General features: G+C 40.0%; 1 protein-coding gene across 2 annotated transcripts in view; it reads left to right on the plus strand.

Moving 5' to 3' along the window:
* Positions 1-15,844, plus strand: part of ctdsp1 (CTD (carboxy-terminal domain, RNA polymerase II, polypeptide A) small phosphatase 1) — a 30,342-nt gene that overhangs the window by 8,219 nt on the left and 6,279 nt on the right. Inside the window, exons 2-3 of one of the 2 annotated variants that reach the window (XM_059500461.1) lie at positions 9,836-9,990; positions 15,368-15,469. In XM_059500461.1, the coding sequence (XP_059356444.1) occupies positions 9,836-9,990; positions 15,368-15,469 (257 nt within the window). Of the gene's footprint in view, positions 1-9,835; positions 9,991-10,946; positions 13,732-15,367; positions 15,470-15,844 lie in introns of those variants that run through there. The other variant, XM_059500460.1, reaches the window with a different exon arrangement.

A 15,844-nucleotide genomic window follows, 5' to 3' on the forward strand; every position in this document is an offset into this window, starting at 1 on the left:
CCCTCTTTTGCCCTGTCTGTTAAAAGTGCTGTCTCATGAATCGTGGGAAGACTGAGTAGCTTGAGGTGTATATGAGTCAAATGATGCTTCTGTGGTCTTCGAGATGAGGACTGTTCGTGAGAACTTTTTATACTTTCATTTGCAAACATGATTAGAACTGCATGTTTGTTCTGAAAGGGTGACATGCAAGTTAGACCACATCAAAGGAACTCAATTAGTGCTCTGTAACATACTGTAAACGTGATCACGCCTACCATTACATGTTTGAGTCCAGCAGTGTGGTTCAGTTCTTCATATGTGGCTTGTTTCAACATGCCTTGATGCTTAGGAGGAATCCCTGGATTGTCTAGTCTTCAGTGTGTACACTCAATTTAACAAATAACATTACTGCATTCAGGTCGTGTCGTAAATTGTAGCACCCATGAACACCACAACAAAGTCAGAATTACCAGTAGGAAGCACTGGATTTTTTTCGACACACCTCAAACTCACAAGTCAGCCTTGAAGGATCATGGCAGAAGCAAATTGGTGTTATTTATAGTATGTTGTAATTGTGCATTTTGTTGACAGTTCAGTTTGTGTATAGCTCAAGAGTAAGGATTTTTTTTGGGGGGGGGGGGGCCTTAACAGATTTTTACTTGCTCAAATGTTTACTTTTTACAAAACTTCTTTAAAATCTGTGCTAGCTGGTCAGATACTTTTAGTTTGTTGATCAGTTTATAATAAGTGCAATTTGCATCCCCAGTGTCCAGTGTATCACAAAATTCTAGTTATGTTAAATGATTAATTGTGATTATTTTTCATAGTATGGCTGGTCCTGCAACTTATAGTCGGGTGTGACTTACTTATCAAAATTAATTTGACATGAACCAAGAGAAATGAGAGAGAGAGAAAAATTTACCTTCTACAGCTGCGAGCGCCCTCTTGCGGCTGTAGACGGTAATGTTTTTTCTTGGTTGTAAATAAATGCGACTTATATTTGTTTTTTTTTCCTCATCATGACGTACTTTTGGACTGATGCGACTTATACTCAGGTGCGACTTATAGTCCGAAAAATACGGTATATACACCCAGTACTTACACCCACATTATGTAAACACTTATATTTTGGATGCGATTAATCATGATTATTAATCGTTTGACAGCACTACAGAATTCCAAATGCTTATATTTTCATAGCATAAAAACACATGCACAAGAACAGCGAATGTATAATAGGGTTGCTGGCACACCAGGCCCAGGTCAGTAGGGTCATTCATCCTTACTGTTGAGCCCTGGTCTGTATGTATTTTGTGTTGTTATTATAGAACACGCGGATAAAGCTTATTAGAAAAACTGCTAATTTAGCTGGTTTTTGAATTAATTGGATTTTGCAGGAAAACAAAGTTTTCCTTTCTCTCTGTGGCAGCACTAGAATGCTAAAATGCATAGAAAAAATATTTACTTTAATGCATTTGGAAAGTCTACATTTAATCAGTTCATGCATTCCATGGGAATCAAACCCATGACCTTGGTGTTGCTAGCACCTTTCTCTTCTCTTTTTAAAAGTGTATTGGCAATCATTCTAAAATATTTTAATAATAATAAAAGTAGAAGGCAAGTTGCATAAACCTGTCAGACTTCACATGGAATAAGTGCAAGTTATGAACCTTAAAATCCCTTAAATTCAGTGCATGACTTGAAGTCTTTTCCTGGATACTGGAGTTAGACTAAACTCTAACGTGTCGCGTCTGGCTGTACAAACACCCGGACTGCTTGGATAATTCAGTAATCGACATCTTAACAGCTTGGTCTTTGAGCTCAGGAACATGTTAGTACCTGGATTAATTTAGGTGCGCTGATTAATGCACCAACATAGAAGATATGTCACTGGATGATGTTGTTTACTGTGTCTTAGGTTTTGGCGTGACCCTGTGAAAAGCATGCCAAGACATTGTCCAAGACCACTGGATACATTTTCAGCGGAGCACCTGTTCACCACTTTGTTATAGTACTGTATTTTTAGAAAGGTCAAGCTTCAAAGGCGTACCCTAGTCGTTTCTCCATGTTTGGGATTGACAGCGGCCAATGCTCCATTGATTAGTCTGCTTGCATATGCCAAATATTCCTAATATTTCATAACCGGTTTTGTTATTTCCTGTCTTGGAAGGTGTTAGGCCTCAGCAAAGTGGGTCAGTGGATGTGGTTAGTAATCTGAATCCCTCCCTGACTGCAGGACATTGTGGATTATCTCGGCATAGTGTTCCCAAGCCTTCGCTGATTTTGACCTGTTTTGTTTGTACGTGAAATATGATCTGCCTGATGGAAGTCAGAGGCGGGACACAATGAAGGCTCAGTGTGGGCCTTCCATTGCATTGCGACGGCTCTTACTTCACATCCTCACACTTCCTGTTCCTATTTTGGTTTGGCCGGCGGGCACAGTGCAGCAGAGTTAGGGGCCAGAGATATGGCTGCATTCCAGTGAGGGTGCGCGAGAGGGAGACCGGGAGGGAGAGTGAGTTCATTGGGGCCCCTGGAGGATTCTCATGCTCTCTGAGTTTAATCCAAGCGGCGAGACTGTCATTTTATGATCTGCTCTATTTGTCTTGTTTCTTTTTTGGTACTGGACACTTTGTCATTGGTCAGTGGTTGGACCCATTTTAGTGGCTTCTGTATTTGTTGGAAACTAAGATTTAACTAGTTAATTTAATTTAGAACTTCAGTCACTGTAATTTTACTACCAAATACACAGCAGTGAAACATACGAAAACGAAAAATGTGTGTTTGATGATGATTGCAACAGAGATACACTTATGGATGCATGCTATATGTAAACACAGGCTATTTTATATATATATATATATAAATTACAAAAGATTCATATTTCAAATAAATAATATTCTTTTAAACTTTCTATTTGTCAACAGATTCTGAAAAAAGTAGCATGGTTTCCACAAAACCATAGATTAACCTTTTTCAGCATTGATAATATGAAATCTTTCTTGATGCCGAATCAGCATGCTAGAATGATTTGTGAAGGACTGAAGACTGGAGTAATGATGCTGAAAATTTAGCAAACTACATTTTAAAACATAAATAGGGAGCAGTTAAATTGTAATATTTCAGAATATAACAGTTTTACTGTATTTGGTGTTTCTTTCAAAAATAAAAAGTTTGAGTTGATTGTAGATTTTGATTTTTTACATGATTTGTATTTGTCCAATTTTCTAAAAGACTGCCATAATTTTTTAGAACAGATATATATATATATATATATAAACATTTCCCAGAAAACACTTTAAATTCCACTAAAACATTGCAGGAGTGAAGTAATATGTATTATAATGTATTTATTTGTTTGTTTACAACTCTGGCACTTGTTTATAGTTTTTAAATGTTGAGACTCCTATTACATGTTTTGTATTCAAGAAACAATTAATAATGTTTTATGGTACTATTGCAGTATCATTATAATTTGGACATACCATGATAATAGTATGTTTTTTTGTTGTTGTTGTTGTATTGTACCATATAATCAGAATCAGAATCAGAATGAGCTTTATTGCCAGGTATGTTCACACATACGAGGAATTTGTTTTCGTGACAGAGCTCCGCAGTGCAACATAACAATAACACAATAACAAAAAACACAATAAGGAATAAAAAATACAAAAAAATACAAATAGGTGGGTAAGGATTGACAATATACAAATTGACAATGTATGGCAGGTATATTAAAATGAGCATTTATGTATGTACATGTATATTATGTGGAAAAGTTTTAACTGTACGCTAAGTATGTGTGTTGGATAAATAAGTGTAAGTGTATATAAATATAAATATAAGTAGTGTATTGTGTTCCATGTATGTACATGTATATTATGTGCAAAAGATTTAAGTGTACGCTAAGTATGTGTGTTGGATAAAAAGTGTAGTGTATATAAATATAAATAGTGTAGTGTGTCCCACAGTTATTATCAGCTGTTCATAAGATGGATTGCCTGAGGGAAGAAACTGTTCCTGTGTCTGGTCGTTCTGGTGCTCAGTGCTCTGTAGCGTCGACCAGATGGCAACAGTTCAAAGAGGGAGTGTGCTGGATGTGAGGGGTCCAGAGTGATTTTAACAGCCCTTTTGCTCACTCTGGATAAGTACAGTTCTTGAATAGATGGGAGGGTTGTACCGATAATTCGCTCAGCAGTCCGGACTACCCTCTGTAGTCTTCTGAGGTCAGATTTAGAAGCTGAGCTGAACCAGACAGTTACTGAAGTGCAGAGGATGGATTCGATGATGGTGGAGTAGAACTGTTTCAGCAGATCCTGTGGCAGGATAAACTTCCTCAGCTGGCGAAGGAAGTACAACCTCTGCTGGGCCTTTTTCACAATGGAGTCAATGTGAATGTCCCACTTCAGGTCCTGAGAGATAGTGGTGCCCAGGAACCTGAATGACTCCACTGCAGTCACAGTGCTGTTCATGATGGTGAGTGGGGGGAGTGCAGGGGGGTTTCTCCTGAAGTCCACGATCATCTCCACTGTTTTGAGCGTGTTAAGCTCCAGGTTGTTGAGAGTGCACCAGACAGCCAGCTCTTTAACCTCCTGTCTGTAAGCAGACTCGTCACCGTCCTGAATGAGGTCGATGAGTGTGGTGTCATCTGCAAACTTCAGGAGCTTGACAGAGGGGTCCTTAGATGTGCAATCATTAGTGTACAGGGAGAAGAGCAGTGGGGAGAGAACACAGCCCTGGGGAGCTCCGGTGCTGATTGTACGGGTGCTGGATGTGTATTTTCCTAGTCTCACTAGCTGCTGCCTGTCTGTCAGGAAGCTGTTGATCCACTGACAGACGGAGGTGGGCACGGAGAGCTGAGTTAGTTTGGGCTGGAGGAGGTTTGGGATGATCGTGTTGAAGGCAGAGCTGAAGTCCACAAACAGGATCCTCACATAGGTCCCCGGTCTGTCTAGGTGTTGCAGAACATAATGCAGTCCGATGTTTACTGCATCGTCCACAGACCTGTTTGCTCTGTAGGCAAACTGAAGAGGATCTAGCAAGTGTCCAGTGATGTCTTTCAGGTGGGCCAGCACCAGTTTTTCAAATGACTTCATGACTACAGACGTTAGAGCCACAGGCCTGTAGTCATTTAGTCCTGTAATTTTGGATTTCTTTGGGATAGGGATGATGGTGGAGCGTTTGAAGCATGAAGGGACTTCGCACAGTTCCAGCGATCTGTTGAAGATCTGTGTGAAGATGGGGGCCAGCTGGTCAGCACAGGATTTCAGACAGGCTGGTGTAACACAATCTGGGCCTGGTGCTTTTTTCCTTTTCTGCTTCCGGAAGACCTGGCGCACCGCATCCTCGCTGATCTGTATTGCAGGTGTGGGGGAGAGGGGGGATGCAGGAGGTGTGAATGGTGCGAGCGCTTGATTGGAGAGGTGTTCAGGGTGGGTTGCAGGAGTTGTGAGTGGTGTGAACAGTTGTTTGGAGAGGCATTCAGGGTTGGTTGCAGGAGTTGTGAATGGTGTGAATGGTTGTGTGGGGAGGTGTTCAGGGCAGGTGATGGGTGTTCTTTCAAACCTGCAGTAAAACTCGTTCAGATCGTCTGCCAGTCGTTGATTCTCCACAGTGCTGGGGGGTGGTGTCTTGTAATTGGTGATCTTCTTTAGGCTTTTCCACACTGATGCGGAGTCGTTCAAAGTGAACTGAGTCCTTATTTTTTCAGAATAATTCCTCTTTGCCACTTTGATCTCCTTTTCCAGTGTGTATTTAGCCTGTTTAAACAAGACATTGTCCCCCTTCCTGTAAGCATCTTCTTTGGCCTGACGGAGCTGTCTGAGTTTTGCAGTGAACCACGGTTTGTCATTGTTGTAATTTAGTTGAGTCTTGGTAGGAATACACATATCCTCACAGAAACTGATATATGATGTTACGGTCTCTGTGAGTTCATCCAGATCGGTGGCAGCAGCTTCAAAACACTCCAATCAGTGAGGTCAAAACAAGATTGTAAATCCTGCTCTGCTTCATTAGTCCATCTTTTTACAGTCCTTAATACAGGTTTAGCTGATTTTAGTTTCTGCCTGTAGGTCGGTATAAGATGAACCAGAAGGTGATCAGAACATCCCAAAGCTGCTCGTGGAACAGAGTGAAATGCATCCTTTATTGTTGTGTAACAGTGATCCAATATATTACTGTCTCTTGTGGGACAAGTAACATGCTGTCTGTATTTTGGCAGTTCACGGGAGAGATGGGCTTTATTAAAGTCCCCAAGAATGATTAAAACAGAGTCTGGGTGTTGTTGTTCTGTCTCTGTGATCTGCTCAGCGAGTTTCTGTAAAGCTGAGCTCACGTGCGCTTGAGGAGGGATGTAAACACTAACCAGAATGAACGAATGAATCTCCCGCGGCGAATAGAACGGCTTGCAGTTAATGAAGAGCGTTTCGAGATTTGAGCAGCACGTCTTCTTTAACACAGTTACATCTGTACACCACCGTTCATTGATGTAAAAGCATGTCCCGCCGCCGCGCGATTTCCCCGTTGATTCTGCGTCGCGATCCGCTCTAAACAGCTGAAAGTCCGGCAGATGGAGCGCGCTGTCCGGTATGGTGTCATTCAGCCAAGTTTCCGTGAAACACAGAGCAGCAGAGTGGGAGAAATCTTTATTTGTCCGAGAGAGCAGAAGCAGTTCGTCCGTTTTGTTGGGTAGAGAGCAGAGATTTGCCAGATGGATGCTAGGCAACGGTGTTCGAAATCCGCGTTTTCTGAGTCTCACGAGCGCGCCAGCTCTTTTTCCCCGTCTGCGCGTCCTCTTGAAGCGTGTGATCAGCGCAGCCGCTCCGCCGACAAGAATGTCCAGCAAAACATCAGAATAGTCGAAAACCGGTGAAATATCGGGAGATGTGTGTTGCCGAATATCCAGCAATTCGTCCCTGGTGAAACTGATTGCAGGAATATAACTAAAGACAGGACAAACTAACAAAAACACAAAAACAACTGCAGAGCACGTCACGGAGGCAGCCATCCTGTATCGGCGCCACTCGCTTAGAAACATTAGAGTATATAAGTATATCGAGTAAATAACATGATCCTTGAATACAGTTACAATACCATAATATGTACTTCTGTTCACAAATATTTACCATAGCATGTGCCAAATTGTAATCCACGAATTACAGATTTTGCGGTTTGAGTAACATCCATTCTAATGATCCCTTCTTGTATGAACTAGTCACCGTTTAGTTTTTTCCTCAGAATATTGTTGTTTGTGTTGCTTTAGTAATCTTAGACTTTTTTTTTTTTCTCAAATCTGCACTTTACTTGACAAGATATGCTTTACTTTCACAAAGTGTACTTATTGGTTGCAATGATAATATCACTAGTAGATTGCTTGCTATTCATTTGTGCTATTTTAATATTTTATTTAAAAAATTTCTAATTTTTTCATTTTGGTGACACCAGTTCCACAGAGCCATAAATTAGTCTAGATTCCTTCATTGAATGTGCAAAGTATGTGGAATGTCACACAAATCGGCTGCCCTTGTCCACCAAGGGGTGGCATGAAACAAGTTACGTGTTTGTAACGTGGGATCGCATATCACCATCGTAAAGTCAGTCGCTGAGTGGCCTCTGTCCGTTGGGATTGGAATAGCATTGGGACCCTCGTTAAAAGAGACCCAGATAAGCCACCCTTAAGTATGTGGACAGAAACTGAACTGGGTGGGGTCAAAGAGTTGTAGCCTAATTATCAGCTCTGGAGAGTTAAAGTGTATTTAGACCTCAGGCTCATTACAGAACGCCAAGGACTCAAGTTTTCCTTATAATTGTCTGTCTGCTAGCTAGTCGCTGTTTGATCTTTTTCTGTTTACAAGTTCAGGTTTGTTGCTCCAAGCTAATAGGTTACAGCTTTTCTTTCTTTCATCATAGTGTCCATCAAGGTATCATGTACAGCAAGAGATAAACATATGGTTGGGCCATTCCCTCCTGTCTCCCCTCCGGGAACACAACAAAGATTTGTTTTGTGATTCCGTTTATGGCGTGGTCTATATTTGTGTAGCATGCCATCACTAACCACTGTCAACAGCTGTCCGCGGGTGCTATTTAAAGCCCTCTGATGTATTATATAAAAAGAGTTGGTGTGGAGCGATGGATGCGGTTTCTTCACAGTTCCCTTCACCTGCCCTTTTCCTCACATTTGTAAACCTGCCACTTTCGTGTCCTGTGTCGGGATGCAGGTGTGATCGCTTAGCGATGTTTCACTATTACGATCTGTCAGATTCTCTGGATATTTATTTACAGAGGGTCACATGCACGGTTAGCGTGTCCATTTACATTTTATGTTTGAAGGTCAAAAGACGTGTTTTATATCCAGATGATTGCTGGCAGCTCATGGCATATAGGTTAACTTTGGTTTTAAGGGCAGCTTTTATGTTGTAGGACATGTCAGAATGAAGATAAATCAAATAGGCTGATCTAAATTTAAAACAGAAACTCAGCCTTCAGTTTCTGATCACATTCTTTTACCGTTAATCACAATAAGATTCTCAGAGAAACTCAATGAATGTACTGTATGTTGTAACTAACTTTAAGTTTGAATTTTGAATGGCATGATCATCTTCCCTGTTGACAGCTGCCTCTGCCGTCTTGGCGGCAGCCTAATTTGTCAAAGATTTTGTCTTGCAAAGTCCAGCTTTCGTCGCTGTTGTTCGCTCTTCTAAGTTGCTCAGGGCTGTGCTGCTGCCCCGAGCCCCAACATAGATCCATAATCATGTGGATTTCCTGTAATGTGTCACTATTCATGGATGCTATGTCTCCATCTGCTGTATTTGGTGACAAATATCTTGCTTATTAGCAAACAGTAGGCATTGGTAGTTAGTATAATTTTATATATGAGTGTTCTAACACTGATTTTATTTAAGAACCCTCTATTTAAGAACCCTCAAATATGATGATAATGATAACCTTTGCAAAATATTCCCTTAAAATATGGGCCTAGAGGTGGTTATGTATTTTAATTTAAGAAAGGCCCATTTATACAGTTTTATTATTAAAGACCTGCAAAATGAAATCATTTGCTTTTATATTCTTACTGTATTAAAGCCAAATTAAAAGCTTAAAATATTGACTTATTATTAAAAGTGTCTTTTCTGCTACTACTTCAGACTACTTTAGAGTTAATAGTATTCTGTATTTATTTTCTTTTTTCTTAAATTCACACTTTTGGGACACAAAAGTCATGTTGCGACCATCTGTGAAAACAAATTGTGCTATTGCAAATTTAAAATGAAGTAAAATGCGATATTATTTCAGGATTTCTTAGCAGAGATGCAAAGGACAATCAATTTGTGTTTTTAGTGGTTGACTAGTTAGTTTGAGGGCATGTCAGATATTTTGCATACTTGTTCTACACTGTGTTAGACTCAAAAACATTGTTGTTCTGTGTCATATGTTGAAGCTCAGATTAGGGAGTAAGTTTTGGGAAACTCATGGGTGTGACGCATGTGTTTCCCATTAATAAAACCTCCACTCCACCCTTTCAGAAATCCATATATACAGTACATTTAAAACACCAGTGATGCTAAGGCTTTCAGTGAAAGATTTTACAACAATGTAAGAAGCCTGCTTGTCTTAATCATTATCTCAAAATGTGACTTAGTCATGTTTTGGATTAAGGGTACCCTTAATTTAGGGTACAGTTTTTATTTTGATGTTTGCATTGAAGACTAGTCATTACCGGTAATTTTTATGTGCATACGAGGACTGTTATCTTATAACGAGCATAAGCTGTCGGAACTAGTCGAGTGTATCATGTATGCAAAGATATATGGACAGCAGGGTAGCTGTTGGTGTGATATGATTGCTTCTCATTTCCCAGGTACCCCTCCACATGCTGCATCCTCATCGAAGAAACCCCGCAGTCGTGGCATTTTCCACAGTCTCTTCTGCTGCCTTTGTCATGACGAAACGGATCACGTGCCTGTCAATAACAACGCCCCGCTGCTGGTGGAAGAGAACGGAACCATCTCAAAAGTAAGAGTTATTTCAGTTTTGGTAACTTCTTATTTTGATGTCCCACTCTGACCTCTTTAGAGTTTTCTGAATACTGGCCAGCTCGTGGTTAACACGGCTGAGAGCCACATGATCAACTGTGATAGTGAGGAAACCAAAACCTCAAGTTAGCTTTTGCGCAATCCTTTTCCTGTTTACGAGTTGTTACAGTTGAATATACCATGATGAGAATTAATCTCATTTGTGCTCATTTAGAAACCCTAAATGACTCTGAATCAATGTTTTACATTTATTTAGCGAAAAGTAAAGCTATCTGCTGGCCAACCAATCCCAAATAATTGAAAGCCGATATGAAGGTATCTCAAATATTTTGCCACTCATAATTCCATTTAACTAATTATTCGGGGGGGGGGGGGGGGCATGGCTGTGAACAACTACGAGCAGATCGGATGTCAAGACGCTGTAGGTGTCGGATTCAGATTTATGCCTTACTTCAGCTTTTTATAGTGATTTGATACACTAGGAGTTATTTGTCACATCTCTGAAGCACCAAAATAAATCGGTAGGTGTCCTGAAGGCGGGCTGAGTGCAGGGTTCAGAGGAGTCTCAACCCCTCTGTCATGTCAACGTGCACATTGCTGCTGGTGTCTCAGGCAGGCTGTGGGCTCAACGAATCCCTTCAGCCTGGCAAGCCTCCTCTGCAAATGCAGATCTCTGACTCTACTTGCAGGCTCTCTGGAGAAAGCAACCCTATAGGAGAATGTTTGGAGTGTTTTCCTTCTTCTGACCTTTGCCAGTGTTTTGGAGAACGGATGTCTTTTGTCGAAAGCAACTTTACTAAATACTTGGAATCCTCCACTTTTTTTTAAATGCGAGCCCTCAGAAGTAAACATGCCCACTGAACTGTGCTTTGACCATTCTGAGGTCTCCGGACAAGGAGATCCTAAAAAGGAAAACCAGTCTTTGGAACGTGCACACCAAAATGCCATTGAGGTGAACGAAGCTGATGGAATTTGCATTGAAAATGGTCAAATCAATGGTGAATTTTCAGATCAGTCTTGTTCATCTGGATACAGCTCTTTGTTGGACAGCTGCTCTGAGCACAGTGAGTGTTTTGAAATCAGCAGTTCTTCAGTTGACTTGGTTGAAATAAGCCAGAATGATGAACTTAGCATTGCATTTGAGCCAAGTGATCAAAGTGAGATTTCTGAACATGATGTGATTAGCCTAGATGATTGTGAGTCTTTTCAACAAGATGATACAGAACAGATCATTTTATCTGAGATGAGACTAGGTAATCATGACTCTTTTGAACAACATGATGCAGTACAGTTAAACTTATCAGAAATGAGCTCAGACCGTTGTGAGTTTATTCCACAAGATGATGCAGAATCGGTAACTTCATTTGAGTGTAGCCCAGACTGTTTTCAACAAGCTAATGCAGAAGAAATCATTTCATTTGAGTTGAGCCTAGATGATTGTGAATCTTTACCACAAGATGATGCAGAAGAAGCAACTGAGGGAGATCTTTGTGATTCTTTTTCTGTTGAGTCCTCACAATTAGGTCCTTCAGATCATGAAACGCTTTCTGAATGCGATGCAGATTATCAGGATCAGCATAGCGAGTGTGAAAACAGCAGTGCTGAAGACAACTTATCTGATCAAAACAGTGTAGTTGAACTAGATTCTGAAGACTGCGAGACATCTGAACAGTCCAAGTATAAAAATCAAAACAAGCTTGATAACTACCATGCCACACATTTTGAATCCTCTGAACTGTGTCAGGACTCTAAAGAAAGTAAGCCATCTGACCACTGTGTGTCCCTTGAGCACACACAGCTTACTGGGCAAATGGACACCACTGATGACAGCCTAGATGATTGCACTTGTTCGTTGGAGAACTTTGATTGTAGTCAGACCTTTGACTCCCAAACTGAAGGGTATCAAGACTGTAACCGGCTCTCTGAGCACAGTGAATCCTCTGTATGTTTTAAGGTTTTAGAACAATGCACAAGCTGTGGAACGTACTTTGAGAAATGTGATGTCCGTGAACAATGCACTCCCTCTGTGCCCACTGACCTTTCTGAGGGCCCACATCAAAGCAGACGTGCAGAAAAATGCCCAGAGTCTTCAAGAACACACAGCTCTGCCTTTCACAACCCTGAAATAACCAAAGAAATTTTGCCTAATCATAGCAGTAAAACTGAGGTTAGGAAACCATCTCAGTCTGATGCCATGTTTTCTGGATCAATGGAAACTTTTGAGGCTCGGTGGCTTTCTCAATTTCTTACTGATCTTTTGAGGCATAATAAAGAGATTTCAAGTCCTGCTACTGAAATCAGTGAGTCAAATGGAGAAGCAGAAATCCCTGAAGTAGAAGTTTTGGACAACTGTAGGAAGCTCTGTAGAAAGTGTGATGACTTGGACAAGGGGAAAAGTTGTAATGATGAAACTGAATCTTTTCAACTTGATGATGAGGAGGAGATAAAGTTTGAACACCACTCGAATGTGGACATCTCCCTGGATGCAGTGACCACAGCGGCAGGTTCTTCAGATGAATCGAGCGAGGAGGAGTATGGTGATTGCATGGATGGTAAAAGTCAAGGTAGCTCTGAAACTGAATCATTCAAAAGTTTTGTTGAGTCTGAATCATTTGAAATCTTCTCAGACCAACCATGTGATAAGGAAAACCTTCTCGAAGAGGATGATGAGTCCTTGATTCAAATTCTACAGCCAGATGAGTACCCTGATGAAGGTAACACTGAGAATTTTGGTTTAGATGCTTGTGAAGAAGAAGGCGAGTTTGATTCTGGGCAACAAGTGACAGAAAAGAAAAGCACTAAAACATATGCTGAAGCTGTGGCTGTTGGACTCCCAGTTGAACGTGGCAAACCAGATGAGCTCCATGAAACTGAAGATTTTGGGGCTGGTGTTATGGATGAATGCTTCTCCTCATATTCTGAGATCATGGATGATGAACTTTGCTACAGAAATGGAGAGGTCGCTGAACCCCTTGTTAATATGCAAGTGTCCTGTGTTGCAGCTGTTGAAGGTTGTGGACTTGAAAAAGTCGTTGAAAATGCTTTCGACAGTGTATCTGGAGATTCTACAGAGCTGTGTGCTGTGAAGGACACATTTCAAGGAGTTGAATCACCTGTTGAAGGAAGTGAGGTCAGTCAGGATTTAACTGAAAATGACAGTTCTGAGAACACAGAAAACGTACAAGATCTCAGTTCTGTGGTTGAAATCGATGCAAATGAGGAGACACACTCTGACTTTGATGAAACTGAGGGGGCTCATGGACCTTGTTGTGGAGAGATTGAAACTTCTGAAGATGAAGAAACAACCCTGTTTGACTTTGAGGATGTTGTGGGATGTTCTGAGGGACGTGACGAAGGTAAGGAAACCCCAACTGCTGATCAGCTGGTCCCTTGTGCCTTTGAGGAGCAGTCAAACACAGAGGCTGGCACTATTTGGGTATCAGATGATCAGCAAGAGGCCAATACCGAGCCAGAAGACACCTTTGGGCTCATTCATCCTCCTGGAATAGATGGCCTGTCTGAGAATACCCAGAAAAAGGAAAAATTTGAGGAACTTATACATCAAGTTGCAAGAAGTGAAGCATCTGAACAAGACACGTTATTTAAGTCTGACCAAAAAAACAGTGAACAGAATCATTCTTATGACGAGAGTGATGTATCTGAAGATGAAGAGTACCCAGAGGACTGTGATTGTGAATTCTGTCTTCCACCCATAGATCAGGTACCTTTTTCTTGGGGGAGACACTTGCTAATTCATTTCCGCATGTTATGAAAAGCCTATGCATGAATTTGGTAGTACAATGTCAAAATGTTTTGCTTGTAAAAGAATCCATTCAGTCTGTTTTGAGGCGCCAGACATTCCTGCCATCTTGGTTTTTGCTTCACATTTTAATTAGTATAAAGTCAGTAGCAACAGAACTAAAATAAGACGCCATGCTGGATTCTGATTCCATGTCATATGTTATGTTATTTAAATCAGTGTCATCTGTACACTATCCGACTTGGTAATGAATCCGGAAGAGCCTGCAGTTCTTGAGATACTCATTCTGTAAACGTAGGACAGAGTCGGTTTCAGATTGTGTGTGTGCACTGTGTACTTTTCGATGAAGAATTGGTTGGCCAGCAGCTTTGCAATCCCATCCCAGTTGCAGTCAGTCACTTGATCTTGTTCTGCTTATGGAATGCTAGTGCTGAAAGAGCTACCTTATGGCCCTTTATGGATACTAATATCTGTAACTAATACACCCTGTTTAAGTTAGACACCAAAGATTTAGCATGTTGTATTTGCATAATGTTAATTATGTTGTGCATAATGAACTACTGTGCAAAAGTTTGGACTCAGTGATTTTTTTTCTTTTTAAAGCAATGACAAATATAACAGTTAAGACTTAAACTTTGGAAAATATTCGGTTTCAGTCAGTACCAAATTTGGTTTCAGCACAACTGTTTTCTACACTGATAATAATAATAAGAAATGTTTCTTGAGTACCAAATGAGCATATTAGAATGATTTTTGAAGCACTGTGTGACACTAAAGACTGGAGTTATGATGCTGAAAATTCAGCTTTGCCCTAACAGGAATTAATGACATTTTAGAATATACTAAAAAGAACAGTTATTTTAAATTGTAATAATATTTCACAATATTATTGTATTTTGGTCAAATAAATGCAACTGGTGAGCAAGAGATTTCCTTAAATTTATTCTGACCCCAAACTTTTGAATGGTATTTTTATATGCTGTATTACGGTTTTATTTTTTATAATAATTATTATTATTTTTTCTGACAGTTAAATGAAAAACTGTTTATATATGAACCATGTGGTAATTACTTTAACTCACTGGACTATTTAAAAAAACGTGTGTTGTTTTGGAATAACAAATGAAAGTGTCACATTACCTGAGTTAAAACAAGAAAAAAAACCATGATAATTATTTTCCATTTTCTTGAAATTCTAGACACGCCATGCATGCTTAGTGTTTTGAATTTTTCCATGTGACTTTATAGCGCTTAATAATATGAAGCAACCCTGTTCACCAATAAATATTTAGAATATCAAATAAAATCTTTAACAGTTGACACATTTTACTGTACATCATACATTACAGTACAACGAAAAAGCCCTACATATATTACTCATAAAACTAAATTTCTTCACTGACAGATTAGAAATACATAATATAATAAGATACAAAACATAAATTTTGTATAGCTGACATGCAATTCCAGTCTTTATGTGTATGCTAATGTCTGTGACATAAGACCCTATACTGTATTTTTTATTGCAAAATAGCTTCTTGTTGTAAATGCTAATGTGGCTACTTATTTACCAGTGTCCTTGAAATGTTTAATACAGGTCCCAGCCAAACCACTTCTTCCACAGATAAAGTCTAAAGATGTAGGGAAGATCTGTGTAGTCATTGATCTGGATGAAACACTAGTCCACAGCTCATTCAAGGTAAGTCAATGAGTTGAGGCCTCTTTTTCCAACACTTTATAGCTCGCAGTCGGTGTGAATTAACTGTATGTCACATGTGCTGTTGGCAGCTCAGCTAATCATCTCATGGGTATGGGATACACTTGACTCAGATGTTATAGATAGATATTTAACACCATTGCATGCATTCACATCACAAACTTTAAAGCTGAAGCGTGTCATTTATCTGATGTTCTCCTGTTCAGGGCTTGAAGGGACAGTTCACCTAAAAAGGAAATTTCTGTTATCATTTATTCACTAACCAAACGTCATGTTGTTCCAAACCTGGAAGACTAGCTTTTTTCTTCAGTACTCAAAATAAATATAATTTCAGTGTTTCTTGTCTGTACAGTGTTA

Source organism: Carassius carassius, chromosome 19 (genome assembly GCF_963082965.1).
Source record: "Carassius carassius chromosome 19, fCarCar2.1, whole genome shotgun sequence".
NCBI lineage: Eukaryota > Metazoa > Chordata > Actinopteri > Cypriniformes > Cyprinidae > Carassius > Carassius carassius.